Genomic DNA, 24,954 nt, shown 5'->3' with positions numbered 1-24,954 from the left:
CAATGTATCCTTATTTAGTGTACTCATGAAATCAAGTTTACGATAAATCAACATAAATTAATTTATTTTGATTAATTAATTTGAGTAACGAACATGAATTAATTATTTAATTTTCCTATATATGTTGATCAAATACATATTTTTAAGGCAAATAACTCTTTTGGGTAAAATAGGAAAAAAATTGGTCATTTATTCATTGTTTTTGTCAAATGACAAGTACTCCCACTGTCCCTGATTAATACTTGTCCATTTTTGAGTTTGCACGCCTATTAAAAAAATAATGATTGATATAGTGAGTTTACGATTTTGCCCCTATTAATTATGAAGTGGATGAATTCAGAACTTAAAATTATCAAAAAATTCTACCTTTTTCAAAGTAATTACAATAGGTAAAAAAAAAATTCTTGATTTGTCAAAATGAACAAGTAATAAGGGACAACTAAAACAGGAAAAGTGAACAAGTAAGACGACGGGAGTATTAAGAAACATCTATTTTTAGTAAGGATGACATATAAATAGAAACGAAAAGATATATTTTTATGTATACTATTACAAATATTTTCAATTTATTTGGAATTTTTTATGATGGTGATTTGATCAGTTGCAAATATATTTTGAAACTGTCAAAATGAGCCTACTTAGCCAACTTCATGACTAGCATTGACATACCCTACACAGTTCATGTGTATAATACTATAGTCACTTTATGTCATACTTAGTATATGCATGCAAATAGTTTCACATTAGCTTAATCTCTCACAAGTAGTATAAAATAGAGCCCATTTTCTTCAGTTAGCTCATCTACTTTTTTATTCACTTTCAACTTTCAAACTCAATTTCTCAATCTTTTTTTCTCAATGGAAATTTTACCTGTGAAGACATCAGATGATGGATACAAAATTGAAGCTAGAAATCTTTCCTATAAATTACCTCCTAAATATAATGAGTTTAAATGGATAGGCAAAAAGTTGGCTAACAACAACAAGGCTAGTAGTACTTATATACTAAGGAATGTGAGTTGTGAAGCCAAACCTGGAGAAATTACAGCAGTTGTTGGTCCAAGTGGCGCGGGAAAAACGACGTTGTTGGATATTCTAGCAGGAAATGTTGGTCCATCATGTGTTTCTGGTCATGTTCTTGTTAATGATCAGCCTATGAAGCCTGCAAATTTCAGGAGAATATCAGGCTATGTGACACAAGATGAGGCTTTATTCCCTCTTCTTACTGTTGAAGAGACTTTGATGTATAGTGCGCGGTTCAGGCTACGTGCAGGGGATGATAAGGCCAATGATAGAGTGAAAAATCTGTTGAATGAGCTTGGTTTGGACCATGTTGCTGGTTTAAAAGTTGGGAGTGAATCAAGTAGGACTATTTCAGGTGGTGAGAAGCGTAGAGTGGCGATTGGAGTTGAATTAGTTCATGATCCAGCTGTTGTTCTGCTCGACGAACCAACTTCAGGTCTTGATTCTGCTTCAGCTTTTCATGTAATGCATATGTTAAAATCAATGGCTAAGAATCATGGTAAGACAATTGTACTTACCATCCATCAGCCTGGTTTTCGAATTCTTGAACTTTTCGATAAAGCTGTGTTGCTGTCAAATGGCTTTGTACTTCACAATGGTTCTTTGCATCTTCTTGAAGAGAAACTTAAGTCCACAGGACATTTCATTCCTCATCATGTCAATGTTCTTGAATTCGCTATGGATATAACAGATAGCCTTGCAGAATGCCTGCATTCTGGAGATCAAAGTGACATTGAAAAATGTGAAACAGAACAAGAAAGCGATAATATGCTTAACAAAAACACCAATAAGGAAGTTCTATACTCCAATTCTCCACTGAAAGAAGTACTAATTCTCAGCCAGAGATTCTGCAGGAACATTTTCAGGACAAAACAACTTTTCTTGGCTAAGGTAATCCAAGCATTACTTGTGGGGCTAATTCTGGGATCGATATTTTTCAATGCTTATAACAGCAACACCAAGAATTTGGAGCTGCAATCTCAAGTTGGATTCTTTGCTTTCAGTCTCACATTCTTGCTGTCATCCAACACGGAAGCTCTACCGATTTTCTTAGAAGAAAGGCGAATTCTAATGAGGGAAACATCTAGAGGAGCCTACAGAATTTCCACCTACAATATAGCTAACACAATAGTATTCCTTCCTTTCCTTTTCATAGTGTCTCTTCTCTATGCTATACCAGTATACTGGCTAGTTGGATTAAAGTACGAATTCAGTGCATTCGCGTACTATACTCTGGTGTCCTGGATGATATTCGCGATGGGGAATTCATTCGTGGCAGCCTGTTCTGCACTAGTGCCAAATTTCCTCCTTGGAATGTCATTTATCGGTTGCCTAATAGGTGCATTTTTCCTATTCTCAGGGTACTTTATATCGAAAGAGTCAATTCCTATGTTCTGGCTATTTGTGCACTATCTAAGTCTGTTCAAGTATCCGTTCGAATGTTTCTTGATTAATGAGTATGGAGGAGAGAGCGGGAAACTGAAATGCATACAGAAAGTTGATGGAGTGTGTCTAATGTATGGTGAACAGTTATTGACGCGATACGGTCTAGAGGAGTCACAGAAGTGGTCTAACATAGCTATTATGTTAAGTTTCATCTTTTGTTACAGGTTTTTATGTTTTCTGATTCTCTGGTATAGATCTATCAGAAACAAATGTTGAAAAGAATGACTAACAAAATTCCTTTAATTTCTTCATCTATGAAAATCTAAGCATATTAGTCTGTTTTCTTCATATTCTTGCAACATTTCAGATCTTTTCCCATGCAAATTTGTTGTTCCAAATGAAACCTTCCCTATCCCTTTCCATTTTCAAATTCAAGAAGAGTTGTTTTCAACTCCAACTTGCTTACCAGCCGCGAAAAAGAGAGCACAAAAATCATCATTTGAGTTAAAATATGGCAAAAATGAAGTCATATATACAGCAGTTGCAAGGTAAAGATACACTTGATGCCTCAACTTGTCTAGTAGTAGAAGCCAAAAGGAATGTTAAAGCATAACACAATGCAGCATTTGCCATTTTATATTGACTATTGAGAGGAACACTTGATTTTTCGCGTATTTTACAGCAGCAAAAGACTTGACAAAGTCTTCAAAAGCAGAGTTTGATCAGCCCACTTTTCACCGAATATAAAAAACCTTAGAGCTGTCTGACCTGTAGACGTCTCACATATAATTGGATGACAACATTCTAAGAAGCAATGTACATGGTCCAATAATTCATGGAACAATTATACTAAACTAAAGACTCAATAGGCCCACAGAGGATGATCCTCTCATACTTGGAAGAATTTTTTATACTCAACTTGTTACTAGTCAACCCTCTTTTTTGTCTGTCATTTGTCAACCCTCAATTTGACACTATTTACTCTGGTTATCAGCCTACATGATCCTTTTATTCTCGGTTCGTGGGAAATGTTTCCATCACTAACCAGTTCAGCTTCACTAGTAAGCTTTTTTGTTCAAATCTCGAATTTAATTTGCCTGACAAGCTTCCTGATGCCAACTTTAGGACACCTTAACATGAAAAATAATAAAATGACCTAGTAATATTAGGAAGGTTTTTTAACTTTTTGTCCTAACCATTGTGAAAAATGTTAATACTGTGAGGTTATTTAAAAGCCAAATTATGAGTAATTTGGTAAAAAGAAAGTTGATGTGTGGTGTAATGATTACATTGTAACTGTGTGTAAGTTAAGAACTAAAAATTCTCTAGTTTGTTAGTGGCTTGATAAGAGGAAAAAACAATTCAAAATCTGATATTTACGTCAAATTAATAAATGCAAGCTAGACGTAAGTCTGTTATATAAAATTTGATCACTTATTTGTTGTAATACTCCCGCTTTAATTATAAAGTGATAGTGTAATATTTGTTACATTACATAATTTGACGACTTGGGTCTGAGATGAGTTTAAATGAAAAGACATGATCAGTGAAGGATTCATATAACGGACTTTCAAGTGTTTAGGATGGAATGAGGCATAGTAATTGATTGGTGTTATTGTTAGAAAAATTAAAAGGAAAAATATTACAGACATGAATGGCTTTGGAAAACCTCCCTTTATGAGTTAGTTTTTGGAGTTAAGTCCAAAGGTCATATGTACACTATTCAACACTCTAACCTGCTGAGGCCGCGACAGCTCCCATTTCTTTAGTTTACACCCCTTAAGTAGGCCAATCTGTCGCGAATCCAGATTAGACAGGCTCATGGACTTCAAATACTGGATGATTATATACAGGAAAACAAAATAAGAAAAAGAAAGAGCTCCATGAACCCACAAGGCATGCCACAGGCCAACATTAAATACATTATAGCACTTGTATTGGAGTATCAATCAAACACCACCCTTAAATAGGCAATAGATAACTAAGATTCAATATTTTCCAGTTTCCAGCAAGAAAAATGATGTTACTATCTTCCATATAGTATGATGCTAATACACTATTAAATGAACTCCAAATTGGAGGCAGTCGCGCTCTTTTTCTTTTGACTGTGACAAAGTAATATGAACAGTAATAAGGTTGACTAGTTTAGAATGAACTCTTTAAAGGAATCTGCAATATATGTATGTAAATTTTCTGGACAGCAACATCAGGAAAGCGAAGGAACGGTTACATCAGAGTAATTTTTCTTATATTTATACTGGTTGCAGCTTAGTGCAACACATTCTCCATTTACAAAGGCAGACATATGTAGCAGCATGCATATCCATTTTATCAGAGGATATGCATGCTAAGACATGTGCCATTGACCTGAGATCACTACGTAATACATTATATAGTTGATGAATAAAAGCAAGTAAATAAGACACATTATTCACCAGAAATCCCCTAAAGAAGATGAGCTCGAAGAATTGAGGAGTGAAACTCTTCGCCTCTTGCTTGATAGTGTACTTCTCGAAGAGAATTCCTCGGATGCATAAAATTTATCAAGCACTGACCTCAAAGCCTGACGAACAGAAGTTATAAGAAGCTGGCACCTTTCAGTACCCTCAGTATTCCCTTCATTGCCCTCAGTGATCACGAAAACGCTAACCATTCTGCTCCCTAGTGTAGCAATCTCTGCCCTCAGTGTTTTGAGGGGGAGAGTATCCAGAGCTTGACGTAGATCAGAAATAAGCTCATGCTTATAGTCACAGCACAAAGATGCCTTGACAGAATAAGTGGCTCCATCAGATCCCTCTGCTTGTTGTTCAACTTTTACTTCATCAATGTCTGTTGGAACTAGAACACCTTTGGTAGCTTCTGCTGCATTCGCTCTCAATTCTTTTATGTGGCCGATGACTTTGGCAAGTAAAGCGGCCTTGTCCATCTGTAATAGAAATGCACAATTTAGCTAGAATTAAACTCAAAATACTTCAAAGGACATGAAATAGCGAGGGCGCCAAAATCAACCTCACCAAACTCAAAACTCAAAATACTTGTTTTATTAACTGTGTAAATTGTTGAAACCAAAGTTGTTAGCAATATACACAATTCAATCCAAAAATATATATATATCCAATCATACTAAGAAATTGCTTGACAGCTAAAGCATAGTATACAAACAACACAATAGACTCCTCCTCCTCTACTTATCCAAATTATCTCTGGATTGATTTACTTGAACGAAACTAGATCTTGTGGAATCATATTAAAAATTTGACGATACATTTGCGACTTGCTAAAAAAACAATCCTCGTTTACCAACCACACATTACGGAGAGATAACCATACCATCCGAGGGAGCTGGAGTGGGTAAAACAATACTCATTATGGAATTGACCTTAATTTCACCAAAAGACAACGTCGGGACTGCTTGTACTTCTACTCAAACTACTTATGAGCTAGCCAACGGCTTCACAAGTTTCACTTTACATCTTGAAGTTATAAAACAGTTTACAACAAACAAACAGTTGTAGAGTGTACTCATACTTTACCCCTCCCCGTGGAGGTAAGAGAGTTTGTTTCGGAAAGACCCTCACAAATCAAAGTAGCTACGGAAGTAGAAAAAACAAGTCAATTAATACAGAAAGCAGTACAGGTCATTCAGAAAAAGAACAGTACCAACAGCACAAAACACATTAACGGGTATCAAAAACAACAAACAGTGGACAAAGTTTGATTCTTGAAACAAAACCAATCAAAATAAACTGAAGATTTACCTTATTAGTGCCAGGTATAAGGTTCCTAAGAGTACCCAAATGACCATTAATCCTCTCCCTCCTCCTCCTTTCAGCTTCACTATGATTCTTCAAAGCAATCAAAGCTTTTTCTGGATTAACCCCTTTTCCCCCTGGCTTCACCATTGCCTTCACAAGCTCACCACTCTCATTATCCAAAACTAATGAAGAAGATGATGACAACCCATTTCCTATTATACCCTGAAACCCCCCATAAACCTCATTCAACCCATTAAAAGAACTTAAAAATTCCATCTTTTTTGCAGCAAGAAAAACACCCACTTACAAATTACAGCACAAAACCAGGTGGACGGTTTGTGGGTGATGACCAAACAGAGATTCTTGGACTGGGTTTGCTTATTTTTTCAATTCTACTAATAGGTACTTCCATTACTAAAACAGAGATAAAACTTATTGTTATTGGCAAAGTTTCTGAACAAGAAAAGATACAATTTTCTTCTTGAATTGAAGCATTATTGAAGGATTTGTGATAAGCCCCAAAGGTCCAATTTGGAAGATAAACAAGAAGATTTTGAAGGGTCCCTCAAAGAGAAAAGAGTAACCAAGAACAGTGATAGTATAGTTGATAAGACAGTCACTATGAAGTTGTTTTTTGTTTTGGAAATTAGTGGACAACTCTATTTAAACCCTAACATTAGTTTCATTCGCTTTGTTCGATTGAGAATAAATTGTTTTAAAATTAATTATTTAGAATTAATTATTTTTAATTAAATTATTTTATTAGGTATCATAGATAACTAAAGTGTGAGATAAATAATTTTAAAAATATTTAATATTTTAAACTAAATACAAAATAAAATAATTATACATTTATTTCTAAAATTATTATTCTTTTATATTATGTACCTAATATAAAAAAGTGTAAGAGGGACAGCAATGACTACCAAATCATATAAAAATTTTGCAATGTAATAAATTTTAAAATGTCAGAAACAGTAGCTGTCTGTGACATTTAATATAATTTCCTGCTGCAAATATTGACATGTATTTATTATATATATAAAAATCTCACAAAATAAAGCCTCAATATATAAAATATATTAATTTTCAATATTCAGTATAATCTCAAAATATGGAGTGTGCATTAGTTTTTACATCTATCTCAGAGATAAAAATGTTGTTTTTAATAGACTTTTGATTTAATAGAAAAATAGTTTGAATCAATTCAGAAGAAGAAATAATAGAAATACAAAAAATAACAGATCGTAACAAAAATAACAATACGTAATAGACTAGCTAATACAATAAAATAGTATAATAATCAAAATATAAGAAACAACAGATAATATTAACATAGATTGAAGCACAAGAAACTATTAAAACAATGTTACAACTACTAGTAATTTACTATGAACGAATAACAAAACAACACAATGTAATCGACTAATCTTTTAATCCAATTTGTATTTTTCACAATCTCATATTTAAGGTTATTCATAAAATATATGTAATTTTTCTCTATTGAAGTCTAACTAAATCTGAATAATTATTTAAAAAAAAAGTCATTGCTACTTATTATTAAAGGGTGTAATATATTTTATTTTTATTAAAATTTTAAATTTCACATTAAGTTCTTTTTTAAAATTTATAATGTAAATTATTTTTCCATATGAAAATAAAAAAAAAAGCAGGAAAAGTGCTAATGTGAAGGGAATGTGGTAGTGAACCTTCAGAGTTGTTTCAGTCCAAAATCTTTTTTTGTCCTTTTATGCTGTAAATTAAAGGGGTCCTCTTTTTTCTCATATAATTTGTCGTTTACCCAATAAAATAATTACACTGTCCACTGCATTTTATTTATCTCAATTCTTATTTAAACCGTTAAAAAATATTTTTTTTATTTTCTAATTTTTCGAATAAAAAATAGATAATTAAACAAAAATCAATAATATCTATCATATTAGATTTGATTTTGATTTTAATCGAACATTAATTCAAATCAAATCGCTAATACTCATAATTGTGATGATTTAATCATTTTTATCATACTATTATTTGCTCGCCTTATAACGAGAGAAAAATATTTAAACAGTAATAAATATTTAATCAACCTTTAGAAGATGTTTTCTTATATATACTTTCAAGTTTAATTTCTGAAAATCAATTTTTGTTGCTCCTTAAAAACAATTATTTTCTCCTTAAAAATTGGTCAACCAATCTTACCTTTTTTTAAATTAAAAAAAAAAAAACAACTTTTGGTCTAGTAAAAACTTAACCAACTAGACTATTAGTCAAAAATAATTTACAAAAAGCAAGTTTTTAGCTCCTAAAGAATATTTATTTTGCTCCAAAGTGACTTCCATTATAAACTCACTATTCTTTAGTATTTCCCCTTTTTTGAATACTGTCTTAACTTCTTGTGTCTTAATTACTATATATAGGAGTATATTCTTTTTCCTCCCTCGATATTTCATATTTATATTAGAGTCCAGTTAAATTTGAATTCGCGCTGAAAAATTTTACATTAAAGTAAAACACTTTCTAATGATAGCTTTGAATTCAGATCCTATCACTTCATCATAATCCTTATTTGTGTCTTAATTACTACTCCATATAATAAGATCATATTTTTGACAAACTCTTTGTGGGAAATTAAATTTGTTTACCAAAGTGATGAAAATGCAATATTAGACTCTTGTGTGTGTATGGTCAAGTTAGGCCATCAGACAAAGGCAGTTGGGTGAGGGGCCACTTTGTGGGTGACTAGTAATTAGCTCACCTCATCACTTTGCCAAAGAGCCAATCACTCACTTACCTACTACATTTTTCAACTCTAATATTGAGACCCTTCAACTCAAATGTCACACATTATTATCTTCATTTTTTTAATAATTTAGTGTGCGGATTGACTAACTTGAATGTACCTCGATTAGATTGATGATATACATTAGTATTCATCAATGGAAGCACCAAAATTCGATAGATGTGAAAAATCACCTCCTTCATTGGAATTAAACATGTCTGTGCATAACTGCGCTTTCATAATTCTCAATTTGATAACAGTTGATTTGGTTATTTTATCATTGTTATTTTATTTTCAATTCTATTTTGATTTCACACTACTATATGGAGGTGGGATGAGATTTGTACATCCATTCTCAAATTTACTTGTGAGATTATATTGAGTGCATTATTATTATTATACGTTAGCGAGATATGCTTGTAGATCTCATAGAGACATTAATTTGTACAATTAAGTTATTTATATTGGATATAACTCTTTATAGATAAACTTTTTGATAAATATTAGAGTACTTAAATAATAATCTAATAAAAGTGATAAAGTAACTTGCTATCAAAGATTAAAAATTCATTAATAATGTAAAGAGAGATTTTATACCGTCATCAATATATGTATAACTTTTTTTAATTTCCTATTCGGTGTCAAAAGCATGTATTGAAGCTCTAATTGAATTTGAATAGTGCATTATAAGGTTCATTCGAATATAACGCTAATAATAATATTTCTTTTTATATTTCACACTCAAACTCGAGACATCTAATTAAAGATAATATAATTTTATTAATGTACCATAACCCGAATTGATCAATATATATAACTTGAATACATTATACATATCATATTCTTTTGGAGGCTTTTCCTTTTGTCATTATCTATCTTTGGCTTGATCCTTTTTGTTTTTTTTGTTTGTTTTTTTTTGCCATTTTTCTACAAAATCAACATTGTTAAAGTTAAAACACAAAAACCAAGATTTAGATTTTGGCATTTCATATTAGTTTTTTCTTCTTTAATGACTATAGGTTTAGACTTAGCTAAACTTGATAGCTGCTTTAATTGAGATCAATTTTATGTGGCTGTACTTTGCTGATCTCAGTATCTAGAAGAGATCTTAGTGTCTCTAGTTTTGGCATATCTATATCCTATTATTCCTCGGATAATTACTGAGTCAGAATTTTAATTAAGATATTTAAAATATAAAAAAATAAATATATAATTAAAAAGTCGAAGGTTAGAAAATTCAATATCTACGTATGAAGTAATAATTTTAATTTTATATATATAATGTATTTTTTTAATAAAAAGATTTTAGTTCCTTGATTCCATTAGACTCCGCTATTCTTCTAGATTTATGCCGATCATAAAAATTAAAGAATCAGTATCTACAAGAGATCTTCCTAGTGTCTCTAGTTTTGGCATATCTATAACCTATGGTCCCTAGTCAGAATTTTAATTAAGATATTTAAAATATATAAAAATAAATATATAAAGAAGTCGAAGAAATTAAGGAAATTCAATATCTATGTATAAAATAATAATTTTAATTTTATATATATAAGGTAATTTTTTGCTAAAAATATTCTAATCTCTTGATCTCATTTAACTCCGTCTTTATGCCGATCATAAAAGTTAAAAGAACAAGTAAATTTTTTTAAAATTAAAAGAACAAAAACATCTTCAATTCATATATATTTGGAAGGTCTATTGATCTAGACTAATCATGTAATTAAAGAACTTTATTTTCACCAATCCAACCACATAGTTGTTACAACAAAACTATAAAAGCAATAATGATGAAGGGATATAATTATACTAATTTTTTTAGGTTAACTAAAAATAAATTCAAAATTAAGTTCAATGAGTTCACCTTCACAATAACATATAATTATTCTTTTAAATCTTAACTATACTAATTAATCCTATAAATTCTTTCTTATATTGTTGGGTAGGCAGTGATCGACATACATATGAACGGATCTAAGAGAAAGTGAGATGTTTATCTGAGCTTTTTCAATGAAAAATTATATTATATATAAGGTAGTACTTTTAAATTTTTAAAAAGTACTTATAGAAAGAGAGTTTGAATCTTTGAACACAAAACAAGAGGTTAACTATATAGCTTAGTGATTACGTTCAAAATTCACCTTGAGGTTTCGATTTCGATTCTTAGAGACTACACTTTTGTTTTTCAACTCCTCTTCATGAAAATCTTGTATTCGTCAATAATGATGTAGCCATAATTCAAAACAAAGTATTTTTTTATGTTCAGTGAATTCGAAGAATCTACATATATACTTAACAAATATATCGTTACATTTGAATACAAAAAATCTTGATAACTCTGTTGATTGACAACATAAACTTTATTTTATTGGTGAAAATTCATTTTCCACGTAATATCACTGAATAATTTGTAGAAGGCTAGAAGGATATATATATGTTTAGTTTAATTTTACTTGTTAGTACGTATGTGGATGCAAAATATTTTTTTTAAATTGCTTGATGTTGGGGGAATTAATACTAATATTAAAGGGGCAAGGTCATTTATATATATGCTCATGCAAATTAAATTGAATTAAATTAAAGAACGTAACACGTCGAGATTAAATGACAAAAGCATCAACTACTCAATTCATATTTTAATTAATTAATTAATTAACATAATTAGTCAACGGATTAATGTAAATCTTATCATTATTAAGTCAAAGCTCGTGCATTTTACACTGTTTCCTTGTATGAGGCCAAGTCGATAATCGATTTAATTAAACTTCAATAGAAGAGAATTTGAAGGAAAAAACGTCATTATTGGTTCACTAATTATTTATATGTCCTTTAACAAAAAAAATTGCAATTTTTTTAGAAGGGCATATATTTGATAGCCTTTAAATTTAATCATAAAAAGTATGTATCATCTAAATCACATTTCATTTTACTTCTCCTAAAGCGTCGCATTTTTTACTTCACTAAATGAAATAGTAAAGAGATTATTTAAAAAAAGAAAAAGAAAAAGTAAATAAGGTCATATTCGTTTCCTATACAACTTCAAAATTATGGATGTTGATAATCGAATTTCATATCGGACGAAAAAAGGATGGATGGTGATCACCAGTTTCTTTTTTTATCTGATGTTGAACTCTTGAGGAATAATTTTTCCCTCATGAACTAGCTTCTTTTAATTTCTTTACGATGAAACATAGAAGTTTGTTATAATGGCACGTACATAGGATACGGGAGCGGAGCCAACTAAGGTCTAGGAGGCACGGGAAATTAAGTGTGTATCCATTCGTCTAGTTTGTATGTACACCACTTTCTTAATAAAAATATTGACTCTGTCACTGATAGAGCAATATATAGTAATATATAATAATTAATCATAAATATTGAGCACATTAATATTAAACATGATTAACCTTTCGATATATACCTAAGATTATTTTCCAATAGGTCTTTTAAGTTTTTTTTTTAATTTCTAAATTGGTGACCTAAATTTCTTTAAAAATATATCTAAGTGCATCGGCCTTTTAATTAATCTGTCAATGGATTCCACTGTTTAGTTGAGGTTTAGTTGGGAACATATAATTACAAAAAAAAAAATTATAGGTGAGGATATAAAAGGAAAAATAAATAAATAAATAAATAAATAAAATGGTTGGATATGAGTTTAATTAGTTATAAAAAAGAAATAATTTTATTTAACTACTCCAATATAAATTATAAATCACTTTGAGTCAACTCTCATAATAATGAAATTCAGTAATAACGTATGTAGTTTTAATTAGCCTAGTTTTGTAGCAGGCCAGAATGATTAATTATGCTTGTAATTTTTTTCTTATTCAATGTTGTTAATTAAACAGGATAAACATATGAATATGCCTTCATTAATGTATCAAATTATGTACTAGTAATAATTATTTGATTGTTCATATGGGTTGTAATCAATTGCACTTCCATTTTTTGATAAAAATTGCTAATCTAGTCATTTGATTCTTTGTTAAATATATAATAACAATTAATGGAAAATTGAAGAAAGATAAAAGGAGGAAATTTGAAGTGTTTGAATAAGGAAATACTTTTACTAGTTGTTAAAAGAGTTGGAAAGAGGTTTCCCTCGTGTCGCTGTCGTTAGGTCGATTTTGAATTTGAAAATTGGGCAAGAAATTATTTTTTGAAATTTTTTTTCTTTAATTATTAATGTTAATGGCCAACACGAAACGACATAATCCAAATCGGATTCGTGTGACCCTTAATTTAAAACATCTTTTTCATTTTATTCAAATTTCTCACATTTTTAAAATAACTGTTATGAAAGATTGTAACTTTCAGGAAATGTTGCAACTTTCATGAACAAACATATATTAGTAACTGTTATAAAAGCTTACAAACTTTCATAAACAATGCTTGTTGGCTATAAATACCTATGATTCCTCGGACATTACACTACGAATTTTTTGAACTTCTTCTTATTCTCCTGCACAATTAAATATTTATATAGTTTGTTCTCGTTGAATCGATGACACCACTGTTTTTATATCAATACACTAGTGAATAGAATCGTTCTGTCCTGGGAGTATCTATTCCTTCAGACCTTAGGTACTCAAAGAGAATAATTTTTTAAAAGGGACATTGTACATTCAATAGACTCTATTTTTTTTATTTATTTCACAGATTCTGATACATTTTTACAGACATTAATTTCTGCTTATGTTATTTATTTATGTTGTTTACTATATATTTTAAACTTTGTTGTTTATGTTTCTGCAAAGTTATTGCTATCACTATTTGTTAGTACAGATTAAATTCAGATTCCTACATAAATAGTTGAAAGATATAATAGTTTATCGAAATTTCTACTTGAGTATACATTAGACGATTTTTGAATGGTTCGTTGTATCGCAGAAATAGGAATATTTACACGGGAAACTTACATAAATATACTATATTAAAAAAATATTTACCATTTATAGCAATAATATTTTTATTTCACTTGATCACTTTTAATTCATTTATAATACAAGTTTAATACATATTACAAAAAATAATTTATTATTCACATATAACACAAATTTTATTGATGAATAATACATTTATCACACATTTTAATACACTTATAATACAATGTGATAATTTTTTACCAAACAAACATGATATATTTCAAAAAAACAATTATAATTCATATATATTGCATACATAATTCACTTTTAATACATATTACAGATTTAACAAAACATTGCTATAAATGGTAATAAACAAAAAGTATCGCTAAAATCAGTAATTATTTTTTAAAATGTATTAATTTATGTAATTTTTCCTATTTACACCTAAGTAGCGATGGAAGTCTACTTTAAAGTCTAACACCTTTCCTAGTGGGCCTCATAAGTAGATAGGCCCAATTAAACCTATTACATAATGGGCTTGTGGATCTATAGCCCAGGATTACCTGAATACCAAGTTTACTTACTTTTAACTAGTGGATATGGATCAGCCCAGCTACTGAAATGATCCAACCTAAATAAAGACTATGACCCAATATTTAGGGTGTGTTCAGTATCATATTTTCTCATGTTCGATTGATCAATTAAATTTTAAAAATAAGTAAATTATTTGAAAATAAGAAAAGTGCCGTCTTTTATTTATTTAATTAATAACAGTAAGAAGACAAACAAATGATATTGTCTCCTCTACCCTCACAACTACCCATACCCACCCAATCAGGGGTGGATCCACGTGGGTTTCAGGGATTCACTTTAAATCTCTCGATAAAAAGTTACACGGTATATATAAGGTAATTTTTTTTGTATATTTATGTAGTTATATTAGTTTTGGACTCCCTTATAAACAAGAAGCAAGCTATAGCGCAATGGTACATCTTTTTTAATAGAACCTCGCCTCCAGGGTTCGGATGACCCTCATGTCAAGGTTTGAATCTCATTTTGAACATTTTGTTTTATTAGCTGCTCTTCATTTACTTTCAAGATCAATCTTTTACGTTTTTTTGTCTTTCTAAAAAAGTAGATTTAAACCCAAAAAGAATCGAACGTGAAAGAAAATCTAAACAAAGATTTGAACTCTAAAAAATTCAAATGTGAAAGAAAATCTAAATGATGGTCTCTTGTAACGAAACTAACTTTTTGTACCTATAAAGTATAAAGTATATACTACTACTTCCTTGGAATTATGTTTTATTGACTTATTCACACGTTTATACTTTTATTTTCGAACCTTGAATGAAAATCATGAATCGACCTATCAAGCCCCAGCACCCACCATCCACCACCCATCACTCTATCTTCGTCCATCATTGTAGTTTGTATTAAATATATAGAAATATTTTTAGGCCAAACTCATAAACAAATCCTTAAACTTGTTGGAGTTTTCTCATCAGGTACTTCAACTACGTCATTTTCCTATTGAATCATTGAACCACCCATAATTTGTTCAATGTTGGCTGATTTTGATCGGCTTTTCTATTGTAAATGCCTTAAATTGTGTTCGTATTGTAATGATTTTGATCGAAAGAACAAAAACAAACAGTGTGTTAGTCTCATTTGTTTTCTAATGTGTTCAAATGACTTGAAGCAACACACAATTATTCTCGAACAGTTTTACTATCAATTGGACTAATGATCAGTTCTGAAACAACATATGTATCCTCTATAAATACCCCTCACAAAACCTGGTTCCATATCAGCCAACAATAGTGTTTAAAAGGAACAAATTATGGATGGTTCACTGATTTAATAGAAAAATAACATAATTGAAGTACCTGAATAGAAAAAGCCAACAATTTTAGAAATCTGTTTATTTATTTGGTCATACTTTTACGGTGATGTTTTTATTTACATATCAAGTACAAGAAATAATTAAAAAAAAGGATTTGTTTGGTAGAAAATACTCTCCTCAATATTGAGCACACCTCTAGTACAAAAATTATTAATTATGCTAGGCCACAAAGTCGGTGTTAATAATTGATTGTCGTGCGTAAATGCAATTTAAAAGACGGAGCTTTTAAAATGACTTTATTTCAATTAAACTAAATGAAATTGCTGTGCACCAACAAACTTTGATTCTCTTTTTAAAGAAATTAATTAATTTTTTGCTAACAATAAATTCAAATTGATAAAATCCATAACAAATACAAATTATATCTCTTATCTAGCCGCGATACAATCAATTTACAAAATTATAATCCAGCTAATTTATTTCATATTTAAATTGATTATTAAGTTAATTCACATTTAATTCAATTCATTTAGATCTTAAACTGATTCAACTTTAATTTTTTATTACATTAATTGTCCAAAATGAAAATGTGACAAATATTATAATCGAAAGAAGTGGGTGTTTGTAGTATTTTTTTAGTGCATCGACGGAAGTGGGCGACAAGTTACGTTAATGCAATAAAAAACCTATTTAGTGGACCAAACGTTCTTTAAAATCTCATTAAATAGCATAATTTTGTCTAAAGATCATACTTTTAAAATAAAAAATTAACGTCCAACTCATTTTTTTGGTTTATTATATTTTTATATTTATATATCATTTTCAGAAGCGATCTAACTTAATAAATCTGTATATTTATAAATATATTTTGCAAAATTGACAGAGATTAGAATATAATTGATACTGCATTCATAAGGGGAGCGTATGAGTGTACTTGTGTCATTGGTACAAGGTGTAAAAACAACCAGCGAGACCAGAATATGAATCCTGCTAAAGCGTTATTTCTTTAGATTTATTTTAAATTTTACTTAGAGAACATATTTGATGCCCAAAATTTTTTTAAATCTTTGATTCGCTCGGATCATTTTTAATATATAAAAAGTACTTTTTGCTTTCCTGTGGTATTCTTAATATATTTATTACTTATTTTAACATCTTATTTTTTACGACCTAAGATATATATTAATTATAAAATAAGTACTATAATAAAATATATATATAAATTACTCTATTATTTTTATAAAACGTGTAAATTTCAGAAAAATAAATACTTATCTTGTCTCTATTTTTGTCCTTTTTATAGACATGACACATTTCACGTCGATGCCCCCACGTGCGCACGTATAGTTTTAGATCTCGATATTTGATTTGATGCTCAAGTAATTAATGATAGAAGTAAAATTAAAAAATGATACTTTTAATAGATAAAAAATTGCAAGTAAAAGTGAAAAATAAATAAATAAAGTATTTAGAAAATTGAAGTGAAAAAATAAATAAATAAAGTATATATAATTATTTTTTTACTTCCATATATATCTTTATCCAATAGAAGTGAAAAAATATATGATAAAAAAAAAAGAATTGTAAAAATAAATAAAATTAATTTTGATCAAATTGTATTTTATTAAAATATAAAAAAAACACGACAAGTAAAATGAATGGATGAATTAAAAGAGTAACACACCATTTAGCTAGCCTTTGGCCATGACATCATTTCTTACGTAGTGAAATAGGTACTTATTACTTTCGTATTTACTGAAATTTCATCACTATTTTGTGTTCACTTAAAAAATTATGTAATACAACGCAAATAACTATTATGGAAAGTGTTTTTGTAAAAGATAAAAATTTGATGTGAATTTTCAGTTTTAAAAATATACCAAATAATGAGATTTGACCTAAATACTAAAAGAAAACAAATATTTGAAAATTTTGAATATTTACCAAAAATATAAAATTTTATGAATAAGTACTATTAATTAAATTTTTTTCCAAATATTACTTGAAAAATCTATAGCGGATCCTTAATTCTATTTCTTTTAACGGTCTTAATTTATTGTCTCGTAAAACTTGACAACACTACATTTAAACGGCTCTTGCCTTTCTCAAAGGTTCCTCCAAATTTATTTTAATATTTTAAAACTAAAGGAAAATTCAAAACTTATTTTTGGTCATAAATTTAATTAAAAAACATAGTGTTTGTTCACATATTTAGTAGCACTTGAAGAAAACGTAATGACTTTTAAATTGTGTGAGTTTAGTATTTTTTTTTTAGTTTTTTTATGTGTCTAATATGTATATGATGATTTCAATTAATTTAAATTTATATAGCGTTAGGTTTATTCAAGAGAAAAATATTTTTAAAATAAATTTTTCTTTACCAAAATTTGAACAGAAAATTCTGATCCATTCATTTTATCAGGATAACCCAACTTTTATTATTAATTCAATTTCTTTTTATTATCTCCTTTAAACAAATTTCGATTTGAATTATTTTTCTGAATATAGTTTATTTTTAGGTCTTTTCATCTGGTTTGATATTAGCTTAAATATGATTTATGACCATAATTTAAGTGGATATTTTTAGATGTTGAATTAAAATGTTTGCCGTTATTCAAATACCAAAGGAGTGGTATTGTTACTTTTTAAGGTAAATCAAACTACCTCTTGATTAATAATTGATTTATTCTAATACCTAATTTTAATATTTTCTAACTATGCAATCATATTAATAATACTCTTTGTAATAGTTTCAATTACGTGAATATTAAATTGAAAATTATGGAAAATTGTTCATTAAACTCGCTACATGCTCAATGAAATTTATTTTACAGATTAGATAAATTACAATCAAATTGATAATATAATAATATTTGATTTATACTCACAAGATTAAAAAGTAGAATAATGTTGAAATAAAAATGCAAACCGATAGTAACCCAATTTTCAAAAAGTTGGTTAGGTTTGTAATCTATTTATTGTTGCTTTGTGTTTCAATTATCATGTTATTTTATTATGTAATATCGTTCATATAAACTTATTAATATCTACTTATTACTTGCTATATCTGCTTTATTTTTGTATATTCGTAGTCTTATTTTAGAGATGCAATATATGAGCTGAACATTTTTTAAAAATAGCCTCTTTATTTTTACGAGACAAGAATAAAATTTACATATACTTTATCCTTTCAAAGTACATTCATAAAATAACATTGATCAATTTTTTTATTGTTTAAGACGATTTACCTATAATTATAAAGTGAGTTCATAATTATGAAATCTTAAATTTAAATTTCAATTAGATATTAATAAATATATATCGGTACAACTACAAGTCGTCGCCAACACCATATATATACATGTTTTTTTAAATTTTGAGTTTAGACCTTTACGAGTTTATGTAATGAGTCGATTTTGTTAGAGAACGCGGATTCTAAAAGTACCAAACCTTTACCCTAGCAAAGTACCAGTACCACACTGCAAATCTGCAACATCTATAAAAAGGACCTCTCCATTTCACATTTTCTCCCTCTTATCCATCTCTCTCTGTAACACTTTAATTTGTCTGCTTTCCACTTCACAATCATGGCGGCGGCGGCGGCAACTTCCTTCTCCATCACCAACTCTACTCATCCGTCCTCCTCCGCATCATCAACCAAATCCCTAAAACCTTCGCTTGTTGGTAACTTAGGGTTTCTATCCTCGTCAACTCCATCGCTTAAGCCTCTCAGAGCTCAAGCCGCCGTTTCATCTGGCAGCTCAAAATCCGGCGGAGGCGCGCTTGCGGCTCGCATGGTCGCTGCACCTGCTACCGTCAAAGCTCCTGCTTCGTTTGATTTTGAAACATCCGTTTTTAAGAAGGAGAAAGTAACCCTAGCTGGAAATGATGAGGTGCATGCCTCATCTTCTCTAATTGTTTAACCAGATTCAAATTAATCGTGTAAATTTATATTTTTGATTCATATAATGAATCAATCTAGTCTAATTTGAAAGTTAGTTAAATTGATGGTTATGAGCTAAAAGTAGCTAAAGAACTGTGTTTATGCTGAAAGTTTATCTGTAGTTTTTTTGAAGTTTTTGACCATATGAAATATTGTGGTGCAGTACATTGTGAGGGGAGGTAGAGATTTGTTTAAGTATTTGCCGGATGCTTTCAAAGGAATCAAGCAGATCGGAGTTATCGGCTGGGGTTCTCAGGTATATCTCATGGATTCAGTTTTTGTTGATTCCATTTTTTGATCAGAAATTACCTTTGATTGAATGATGTTCTTTAGTCTGAAATGACAAGTGATGAGATGTTCTGATTCTAAGGAATTAATTCTTATTTGCAATATAAACTTTTAGGAAAAAAGTTCCTCATAGTTCTTTATTGTTGCCGGTCTAAAGTAAAAGAGAAAGATGATATTTTTGAGTGCCATCTGATTGATGAATATCTTGGTTATTAGAATTTTGAAGATTCCCTTTTTTATAATATTGGAATCTGGTAAATGTTCCTTTGCTTTTTCTAATTTACTGGTGAGCTATTATCTTTTGATGTAATCAGTCACCCGGCTTTGAACTGCTTTCTTATGTTGCTCGTCCTGAATTGCTCGTCACGCTTCATCCTAGGATGATTTTTTTTCCTATCAGCTATTGGGTTGTTCTAGTTTAAATATATGATGACGTGGTTTCCATGAGTTATCTTCGTTTAATTTTCCTGAAAAAGGAAACCTTTTTTCCTTATATGTAAGACATAAATATTTTACATGCTTCTTTTCATGTTTAATGCTCTCTTTTTCGGTGTTTTGAAAAGCAAAAAACAAGAAATGAAGCACAACACTCTTCTTTCAACTGCAGGGTAATATTTATGAGAAGTTACAAAATGTCATATCTACATTAATATACAGTACTATACTAATTTCAACTTCCAATTCAATAATGTCAATATTAATCCAATTCAAACATTTCTGTTGTATCACTTTGTGCATCATTATTTGAACCACACTTCTCTGAACTGCATGGTTTCACCTTGGTTGTATCGCTTCATCACTGGAAGTAACGGCTTTTAACAGCACTGCTCTTTTTTCTTCTTTTTTTCATATCCAGATTTGCTCAATAAATATCATTTCTTTTGTAGGGACCTGCTCAAGCCCAGAACTTGAGGGATTCTCTTGCAGAAATAAAATCTGACATAGTTGTTAAGGTAATAATTATCTTCTTCTGCTTTCTCCTTCCTATCCCACAAAGACAGATAACAGTGAAAGATCGTGTTTGATATGGCGGTGAATGTGTGAATTGGTTGTTATACTTTTGGCAAATTGTTAAGCTTACAAGTGTAATTTCTGTTTCATGCAGATTGGTTTAAGAAAGGGTTCAAGTTCATTTGCGGAGGCCCGCACAGCTGGGTTTACTGAAGAGAACGGTACCCTTGGTGACATATATGAGACTATCTCTGGCAGTGATCTAGTGCTGCTATTGATTTCTGATGCTGCTCAGGTTGGACATTGTTTTAGCCTCTGTTTTTATTGTGGCAACATTTGGTAATTATGTTTTTTGATTGTTACATTCTATTGAAGGCTTCCTTCACACAGTAAGTTCACATCTCGGTTAACTTGGTAGATTTTTTGTTGAGTCTACAATTGTTTTGGACTAAGATATGATATAGTTTATGGGATATTGTTACTTATCGTCTCTTCATCATCTTTTGAAATCAAATTCACGTTTGGAGTGATTAAATGTGTGAATTATAATGTTGGGGCCAACTTTTGTCTTGATATAACTATTGCTAAAGCATAATTTTTTAGTATTCGGAATCAATGTAAAACAGAAGCATTCTTGGGAGGCGGGAGGGGTTCAAATATTGCTGTCTAATTTTTGTGATGTATGTGCAGGCTGATAATTATGAGAAAGTGTTCTCTCACATGAAGCCAAACAGCATACTTGGGCTTTCACATGGATTCCTCCTTGGCCATTTGCAGTCAATGGGCCTTGACTTCCCAAAGAACATTAGTGTGATTGCTGTATGTCCCAAGGGAATGGGGCCTTCAGTCAGGAGATTATATGTTCAAGGAAAAGAAGTCAATGGTGCTGGAATTAATTCAAGTTTTGCAGTTCACCAGGTCTATTTCAATGCCCTTTCTCTACTCTGTTTCCTTCAAGCCATTAATTATGTTCAATCAGACTCACACCTTTTACTATCTCCAGGATATTGATGGAAGAGCCACAGATGTTGCTCTTGGGTGGTCTGTTGCCCTTGGTTCTCCCTTTACTTTTGCTACTACTCTAGAGCAGGAATATAAAAGTGACATTTTTGGAGAACGAGGTTAGTGTGTTTTCAAGTCATTTCTAGCTTACTAAAGCCGTTACGGTTGAGTAATTGTGTTTCCCTCGTTAGGCATTTTACTTGGTGCTGTCCATGGAGTTGTGGAGTCGCTTTTCAGAAGGTACACTGAGAACGGAATGAATGAGGAGCTTGCATACAAGAACACTGTAGAATGCATAACAGGAGTCATTTCAAAAACCATATCAACAAAGGTCGGTCTTCGATTTTTATCTTCAGTTAGAGTATTATGTCGAGGAAGATGCTTACATAGCACTTTTGTTAAAGTTTCCCTAAAATTGTTATATGTACATGTATCCGTTTTCCAGGGCATGTTGGCTGTGTACGACTCATTGACTGAGGAGGGCAAGAAGGAGTTTGAAGCTGCATACAGTGCTTCATTCTACCCCTGCATGGAGATTTTGTATGAGTGCTATGAAGATGTAGCTACAGGTAGCGAGATCAGGAGCGTTGTCTTGGCTGGCCGCCGCTTTTATGTAAGTCATTTTTGACTCTGTAGTTTTACAATAGTAATTTGGCCGGGTTTGGACTTTTGTCTCAGTTTAGTTCTTTAATGATTAGGTTTTGAGATGTTTTTGAAGAACAATTCTGGGGAAATTATGCACAAGTGGGTTAATCTCAGAAAATGTCTTTCCTGGTATATTTGGACTAGTTTTTGCCAGATCTTTGGTTTCTTGGTTACAGGAAAATAAGTATGATTCCTGAAAAAAGTCTTGTTTTAGAAACAAACACAATTGTTTCAGGTTTGAAGCACTATATAAAAACTTTGCTAATTTATGTGGGCCTTTTTCTTTACCCTCTCAGCTATAAGTATAGCAGAAGGGCATGCATTGCTTTTTTCTCTATATAAGTTTTGAGAGTATAATCCTCCTACTAAGCCAATGTGCCTTTTTCGGTTAATCTTAATTTTGTTCACATGTTTGCCCTGGTACTATAAGGTCTTCAAGGGGATAGTTGAAGAAAAAAGTTAAATACTAAAATAAAATGATTTTAACTTTGGTTTCTGTACATGCAGGAAAAGGAGGGCTTACCTGCCTTCCCAATGGGGAAAATTGATCAAACAAGGATGTGGAAGGTTGGTGAGCGCGTCCGAGCAACCCGACCAGCTGGTGATCTTGGTCCTCTGTATCCATTCACTGCTGGTGTCTTTGTGGCATTGATGATGGCCCAGGTTAGCATATCTATTTTATTCTTGAGCCATGGAAGTATTGCATGATATTTCAGGATATGCTTGAAGTGCTCTTTTGCTCTCTCTTCCTTTTTAGATAATAATACCTACTCTTTTGCTTTTGTGTCTTGGATTTGATACTTTTAGAACATTCAATGCAAATGGTGTTAGCAGGCCACTTTGAACATCTGAATCTTGAATTGAGAATTTTTTTTTTTTGAAGGAACTTTTGCCTTCTATTTTTTTTTTAAGTTCTATAAAATCACAATGGGAAGGTTCCCATATGATGAAAGATTAGGTGAACATAAATGTCCTTTTCTCTTGACATTCCTTGTCATCTAAAATATTGTCTTTTGAAAATAAACAGATTGAGGTTCTGAGGAAGAAAGGACATTCTTACTCCGAGATTATCAATGAAAGTGTCATCGAGTCTGTAGATTCTTTGAATCCGTTTATGCACGCTCGTGGAGTATCATTCATGGTTGACAATTGCTCAACAACAGCACGTCTAGGTTCCAGGAAGTGGGCCCCTCGATTTGATTACAATCTCACCCAACAAGCACTTGTAGCCGTGGATAACAACACCCCTATCAACCGTGATCTCATCAGCAACTTCCTTGCAGATCCCGTGCATGGAGCTATTAAAGTGTGTGCTGAACTAAGACCCACAGTTGATATTTCTGTAACAGCAGATGCTGATTTTGTCCGCCCTGAGCTCAGGCAATCTGTCAATTAAGGGCTTTACGGGTCACTTTGTGAGCGAGCAAGTGAGAATTTTGTGGGAATTTGTGATGTTGAGATTTCATATTGTTGATGTGTGTTGGTGAAGGCAAGAATACTTAAATCTGTTAGCTTATAAGAATCTTAGCCTCTTTTCGTTGCTTAGTTACGTTGGTACTAGCACTTTTTTATGTAACCTTTTGCAGAATAACAGATTCGAAATTTGGGAACCCTTATAGCAACTATAAAATGTGGGTTATGGCAGTAGCATGTTTCAGTCTCTACATGTGTCTAATTTTAACAGTTCCAGTGAAGTTTTTTTCTGCCATTTTTATCCTGTTTTCATCCAACGTATGAACGAGAGCAACAACTTGCAAGTTTTATACACTGAATAAATCGAAGAAGTTTGTGCAAAATACTAACTTTACAAGTATGAGAATTTCATAAATGATGAAATGTGATGCAAAATATCAATGTTAATTTTATAGATATCAAAAGTAGTGATGCAACTTCATATATAGATATAAAAAAACAAGTACAAAAGATTAAATGCGCAATAACATCATCATAATAGACACAACATATTAAACAACAAAAATTAGTACTAACTTGACAATAAAGTTGGACTTTTGCATAGTTAAGCGATATACATAATACGAAATAATCAAATTCAAATATGAAAAATGTACTTGACAATTTCATCATCGGAATAAAAAAAGAGTATGAACTTCATATCGTATGTAATATAATGAAATGCAACGTAATACTAATAGTTATGACCAAAAATTGGAAAAATAAAAAGACGAGAAATTCATTAGTGCTTGTTTACATTGACTTATTTTAGGTGCTTTTAAGCCAAAATAGTTTTTATGCGGTTTTGAAGTGTGAATAAAGTTAAAAAGTGCTTATAAACACTTATTTTAAAGTCAAAATAACAAAAATAAGTCAAAAGTCATAAGTTAGAATTCCTAACTCATGACTTTTGGCTTATAAGTCATAAGCCAAAATTCAATTCAAACAGGCCCTAAGAGTACTTGCAAATCTTAAGGCTAAACTCGTATAAAGACCCTAAAGGAATAAATA

General features: G+C 30.7%; 3 protein-coding genes across 3 annotated transcripts; 2 read left to right on the top strand and 1 right to left on the bottom strand.

Moving 5' to 3' along the window:
- The first annotated feature begins 679 nt into the window (after positions 1-679).
- LOC107025705 (ABC transporter G family member 10-like) lies at positions 680-2,742 on the top strand. Its single transcript, XM_015226465.2, has one exon. It carries the CDS (start codon positions 858-860, stop codon positions 2,682-2,684), a length of 1,827 nt encoding a protein of 608 aa, XP_015081951.1. The 5' UTR covers positions 680-857; the 3' UTR covers positions 2,685-2,742.
- Positions 2,743-4,559: 1,817 nt separating this feature from the next.
- LOC107024205 (transcription factor bHLH30-like) lies at positions 4,560-6,796 on the bottom strand. The gene is made up of 2 exons (XM_015225129.2): positions 6,167-6,796; positions 4,560-5,334 (listed from the first exon to the last, which is right to left on the bottom strand). Exons 1-2 carry the CDS (start codon positions 6,437-6,439, stop codon positions 4,840-4,842), a joined length of 768 nt encoding a protein of 255 aa, XP_015080615.1. The 5' UTR covers positions 6,440-6,796; the 3' UTR covers positions 4,560-4,839.
- Positions 6,797-19,051: 12,255 nt separating this feature from the next.
- Positions 19,052-24,155, top strand: LOC107025844 (ketol-acid reductoisomerase, chloroplastic). The gene is made up of 10 exons (XM_015226608.1): positions 19,052-19,555; positions 19,769-19,861; positions 20,781-20,846; positions 20,999-21,139; positions 21,535-21,762; positions 21,848-21,965; positions 22,038-22,177; positions 22,292-22,459; positions 22,999-23,154; positions 23,519-24,155. The coding sequence occupies exons 1-10, from the start codon at positions 19,250-19,252 to the stop codon at positions 23,885-23,887; spliced, it is 1,785 nt and encodes a 594-aa protein (XP_015082094.1). The 5' UTR covers positions 19,052-19,249; the 3' UTR covers positions 23,888-24,155.
- Positions 24,156-24,954: the final 799 nt, after the last annotated feature.

This window comes from Solanum pennellii, chromosome 7, assembly GCF_001406875.1.
Source record: "Solanum pennellii chromosome 7, SPENNV200".
NCBI lineage: Eukaryota > Viridiplantae > Streptophyta > Magnoliopsida > Solanales > Solanaceae > Solanum > Solanum pennellii.
This window is presented reverse-complemented; position numbering and strand designations above follow the sequence as displayed.